The sequence below is a fragment of the Aphis gossypii genome, unplaced genomic scaffold, assembly GCF_020184175.1.
Source record: "Aphis gossypii isolate Hap1 unplaced genomic scaffold, ASM2018417v2 Contig00551, whole genome shotgun sequence".
Lineage (NCBI taxonomy): Eukaryota > Metazoa > Arthropoda > Insecta > Hemiptera > Aphididae > Aphis > Aphis gossypii.
The window spans coordinates 47,090-52,598 of record NW_026083156.1 but is presented as its reverse complement, the minus strand read 5'-3'; the positions used below and the strand labels follow the sequence as shown (position 1 = coordinate 52,598).

The following is a 5,509-nucleotide window of genomic DNA, read 5'->3' as shown; positions in this document are numbered from 1 at the left end:
CATCATTGGAATTCTCTGCACCAATTCCAATCACAGCCATATCACTCCCTTTGGCTACATATTTGCAAATGTATTTAATAGATTTCACTGAATGGCAAGATTCAACGTTGATGTGTGCTTTGAATGTCTTTGATAAAATGGGTGAATATGGAACAATCCAACGATTATCTATTTCAATATCTTGTTGATTTAATTTGACAATTGTTGATTTTCCATTGTCTGCTGTCGATCTGCGACGATACAATGGATAACCGTCATTACCAGTAATTGTTTCCGATATTAATGTCCGTGGATATCGTTTTGAACATTTACCATCCATCATACACGGTGAATTTTGATTAAGAGTTCCACAGGGACCATGTATCATGTTTTTGATAACTACCTCATGCAATCCAGGATCTACTTGTACATTAGGGATTTCAGCTGATATCACTGCATCAACTTCATTTGGCCTTATATTTTCAACCAACCAAATCAAAATGTGTGCATGTGGCAATCCTCGTTTCTGCCACTCCACAGAATACATCCAGCAGCGTGTTGTCTCACCAAACACATTATGTTTTACGATGAAATCCATTAAAGATTTCAACTTTTGTCTAAAGACTCTGGCTGTAATATCATGACGATCAATGGGTGATTGCCCAGAGAATAACTCCTGATTGATTTCTATCCATTGCGGATTGCATGTAAATGTGATGAACAAATCTGCTGTACCATAATGACGAACATACGACATGGCATCTTGAGCATATTCGTGCATATGCCGAGGGCTTCCGATGTATGTTGCTGGAAGAATAGTCATCCGACCGACATTCTGTGCATTTCCATCAGTATTAATCGCATCTCGAAGGTGAATATACTCTTCAGATCGGAGTTTGGTTTGATTCAACCTGATGAATGTTAATCTTTCCGTTTCAATTTTAACATACATGTCAACAACATATTTGTGATATAATCGCCGACATTTCAATATGTGATTATCTTCATTTTCCCGAATCATTAGGCGGTATGAATAATAGTTCATTGAACTGACTTTTTTGTTGGTTTCAGAACCTGTAAATAGATTTTGTTTTAATAACATTCAAATATAAAATTAAAATACATAATATAATGACTGAGATATTATCGCCATAGCTAAACTAATATTTTAGTTACCTGCAATGGGATTTATCATTTTTATTGAGAAATCGTAGCCATCTTCACCTTGCCAAAATATAATGGGATATTGCAGTGCATCATATGAGCGGTGTGTTTCCTTATACGTTGTAATTGATCATTCCGACGACGTAAAACAATATCACGGGATTCCAAGTTTTCTCCAACTACAACGATAGCAACTTCATCAATAGTTGGTGCATTAAAACGTCTTGTATGTTGACCTGCAGGTGTTTTATCAGCTCTGATTACAATTTTGTGATTATCGGATGGCATCAGATCCAGGGCAGTTTTAAACAATATAATCAATTGATTGTGCTGATGAAATAAAGTTTGTAATTGTTCTACAATAGACCTCTTTACTAAATTGTTATGTGCACAACGCAGATCAATTTCTTGTGGTGAATTGCCCATAAAATAAATTTGCAGGAATTTGTTGTCGCTATCTGACACTGGTAACAGTGAACCTGCTCTATGATATATTTGCCCTTGTATCTGTAAATAAAAAAAAATATATTATGGTGTGGTATAAATTAATGGATTGTCGGTGATCAAACTTAAATAATATTTGATCTTAAAAAGTATATATTTAGTTTTAACTAATATCTATCAAATATAAAATATAATAAAAGTGTCACTGAAACTGAAACACCATAATATAATATGATGACTAAGTGATATATTTCGTAATGATTAAGAAATTGAAGATTAGTGACACATCTTAACTTTGGTGACAGAAAATTTTGTTCGCTAAAATAATTATGAGTAACTGCTATAATACATACCTTGAAAGTTGGCATAAAATTTTCCCGAACTACATTTGTTGCCCCAAATGAAGTCATTTGAAAGCAATTGTTATATTGTTGGATATTTGTCAAAAAGTGTATAGAATCTGTTCCTATTCCTGAAACCAATGAGTACAATGGTTCTGGTGGTGGATCCAATGGTATCAATTTCACTTTACCATTTGCGCAACACAATCCATTGGCTTCGTTTTTGTATTTTAATGCCTTACAGTGTGAGCAAACCGAGTTCATAGAACCAATAACAACACATTGGTAGTTACTGTAGTCAATTGACACATCGTAACTAAAAGCAGCTCGATTCAAACTTGCTCGCGCTTCACGCGTTTGTGAATTAGATCGGTAATTAGCTTGGTTTGTAGCATTTCTGGTTCTTCTACCTAAATTGCTTCGTCTTATAGGAGGCATATCAAATATAAATTATATTTTCACTAATCACGAACTAAACAAACACTAACTAACTAAACACTCTGCACAAAACACGATTGTTGGTTGCCATGGATACGATCAGTATTATATTATAAATATTATAGGAAGGGCTATTTTAAAAAGAAAAGGGCTATTTTTAGGGTTTTTCCAGCAATAATTCTAATTTTTCTAGCAGTAAAAAGCATCCTTGGACTTCAACGAACATTTGCGAACATTTGCGTTGTTTGTATGTCTATTTGCATGCATTTTTAAAAACATTTTAAATTAATGATTTATTTTATTTAAATGGTTGCCATTGACTACCAAAAATAATTTAGTTGACTATTTGCTGGATAGATGGCGCCTCTGTAATTTCATCACCACCTCGTCATATTTCTCTAACCCGATAACTTTCTCAAATTTTTCGTCCGTAAGAACCTTCTCCTGACAATTACGACCCAAACAAAAAAAGAATGAGCGAAATCGGTCCAGGCGTTGTTGAGTTATGCGCTTACCAAATTTTGCGATTCATTTTTATATATAAGAAGATTATTAATATTTCCTTATCCCAATCTAATATGACTTTGTTTAATTTCAAAAATGTTATGCCTATTATACCTGCTTCAGGTATTGGAAAATCATCGTATACAATATCGAATTTAATTGTAAAAAGTTGTTTGTTAATGTAAATTAGAATTACCACAGAGGGTCTAGGACATTTCGCCGCGACCGATTCGCCACAGCCATTTCGCCGCGACCGTTTCGCCGCCGGACTATTCGCCGCAGACCGGTTCGCCGCCGGACCATCTCGCCGCAGACCGGTTCGCCGCAGACCCTCTCGACGCCACACCGTTTCGCCGTGGAATTTTTCGCCGCCGGACTATTCGCCGCGACCGTTTCGCCGCCGGACTATTCGCCGCAACCGCTTCGCCACCGGACTATTCACCGCAGTCGTTTCGCCGACGGACCATTAGCCGCAGCCGTTTCGCCGAAAAGAGAATCTCCCCACGATATATCTCATTAAATATTAATATAGAACAACTCTAAGAACTTTGCAATAACTTTGATATGTTCCTCAATTGAAATCAAGTACATTTTATTACCCCCATGGTCTCACACTTGAATTTGCAGCTTTAATTTCCGTTTGTGCATAAGCAGCCATGCGCTTTGGGGAAGAAGACTTTTTTAGAGTGCATTTAATAGGCTTAAATAGTACTTTAAGTTAGGGGGGGGCTAGATTAAAATGTTTTATAGCAAATATTTTTTAATTAAATTATTATTTATTATTTCTAATGGTGTTTACGTGTTTACAACTGACTTGAATGATTATACAATTATACTATTTTATATTGTATTAGGCAAAAATAAAGTTAATACTAATATGTTTTATGTTTATAATAAGCACATATACAATTACCCAACAATTCTGGGAGGGCTGAAGCCCCCCCCCCCCAAGCCCCTCCGAGTTACGCTTATGAATTGTACATAATATGAACAAAGTCCCGCAAAACAACACTTTTGGAAAAAAAAAACAACATATAATATATTGTATGTACGGCCTATGTTTACGGCTTAATATTATGGATTTATGTAATTAGAACTATGAAACTATTACAGGTTTAATTTTCGTTTTTAAAAAAATGTTTTTAATTTTTAAAATGAAAAAAAAATGTGGAAAACCTATTATTTTCTAGGTTATAAAAATGAATATTCTAAATGGAATCTAAATTATCACTGTTAAATCATTGTTTAGAACATAATTAATTAGGTATACGTATTTAAGAATAAATTGATTAATGCATAGTGGCATAAAAGACTTCTCTTAATACCAACATTCAACATAGGTAAGTCGTAGGTAAGTATTTATGATTTATATTTGGTGACGGTAACCCATTGACCGTGGTTGGAGCGTAATGGTATCATAATATATTACATAAATCATTATAGGATAGGTAGGTATTTATAAATTATAAGTAAATAAACAAATGAAAACACAAAAAAGTTATAGGTAGTAAAAACTAAAAGTTGACCTCATAGTTCATAGACATAAAAATATAATAAAGATTAATTTGAATATATGATATATCTATGAAATAATTTAAGATATAATATATAGATTACTAAACAAAGCATTTCTTTTGATTACTGCCTGTGATTTGTGTAAATTAATCAAATAGGTAACTTTAATTATGATAAAAAAAATTATCTCTATATTACAGAAAAAAAAAAAATTTAAATAATTATTAATACTATTTAAATTGTTGGCATCGTCAGTATCTAAATTGTAAATACAAAATATAAATAATCTATTAAAAATTATAACACCTTGTTAAACAAAAAATAAATAATAAAATTAAAATAACTATACTTACTTTGAAAGTTAATACCAATAATACCATTAATAATTTCCAATTGAGCTTCTTGAAAATTTTAAATTACTCCTTGTACATGGAAAAATACAAGTAACTGGATATAAATAGCGACAGTTATACACAGTAACTATTGTGTTAAAATGAATAAGTATAATAAAAAATTATCCGTAAAAATCGTTAGTAAATTTTTTTTTTTAATGGTAACAAAATAATTATGGCTGTATGATAAATAAAATATATTATTAATATTCTATGTTTAGAGAGAATACATTAATATACATAAATAAATATTTGGTACCTATATAAAAAAATTAAATTTTTTTTATTTTTCGATTAACTAAATAATGAACGTTATTGTTGTTTTTGCACAAATGTGTACATGATTATTAGCAAATACAATTTAATTTTAAACTAATAACATTTACTTACGTATGTAATTAACCAATATAAACAAAGGTATATATAATTATATAACATATAGTATAATCGACAATACAAAATAATTACCTCAAAGGTATATGTAATATGTATAGTAAATAAATAAATAATAATATATGAAGTAGTGGGAAAAATTAATTAGGAACAATTATACATTATAATTTATATTAAGTCGAACAAATAACAGTATAGTTTCTGTTGTATTATAGTAGTTCCGAGTTCGACGCGATTATTTTAATCTTCGACATCAACTTTTAGTTTTTACTACCTATAACTTTTTTGTGTTTTCATTTGTTTATTTACTTATAATTTATAAATACCTACCTATCCTAT

General features: G+C 31.4%; 1 protein-coding gene across 2 annotated transcripts; it reads right to left on the bottom strand.

Moving 5' to 3' along the window:
- Positions 1–546: 546 nt before the first annotated feature.
- LOC126554598 (uncharacterized) lies at positions 547–2,352 on the bottom strand. 2 transcript variants are annotated; one of them, XM_050209653.1, is made up of 4 exons: positions 2,120–2,352; positions 1,941–2,053; positions 1,156–1,650; positions 547–1,053 (listed from the first exon to the last, which is right to left on the bottom strand). In XM_050209653.1, the coding sequence occupies exons 1-3, from the start codon at positions 2,190–2,192 to the stop codon at positions 1,177–1,179; spliced, it is 660 nt and encodes a 219-aa protein (XP_050065610.1). In that variant the 5' UTR covers positions 2,193–2,352; the 3' UTR covers positions 547–1,053; positions 1,156–1,176. The 2 variants fall into 2 exon arrangements, with proteins under 2 accessions (XP_050065610.1, XP_050065609.1); XM_050209652.1 differs by having other exon boundaries at positions 1,941–2,352.
- Positions 2,353–5,509: the final 3,157 nt, after the last annotated feature.

What these genes read in the sequence shown, in the direction of transcription:
- LOC126554598 (XM_050209652.1), bottom strand. Translation starts at nt 2,192, where the DNA reads ATGAACTCGGTTTGCTCACACTGTAAGGCATTAAAATACAAAAACGAA. An exon ending in ATTTTATGCCAACTTTCAAG is followed by an intron (nt 1,651 to 1,940) that starts GTATGTATTATA and finishes TTTTATTTACAG; the next exon opens with ATACAAGGGCAAATATATCA.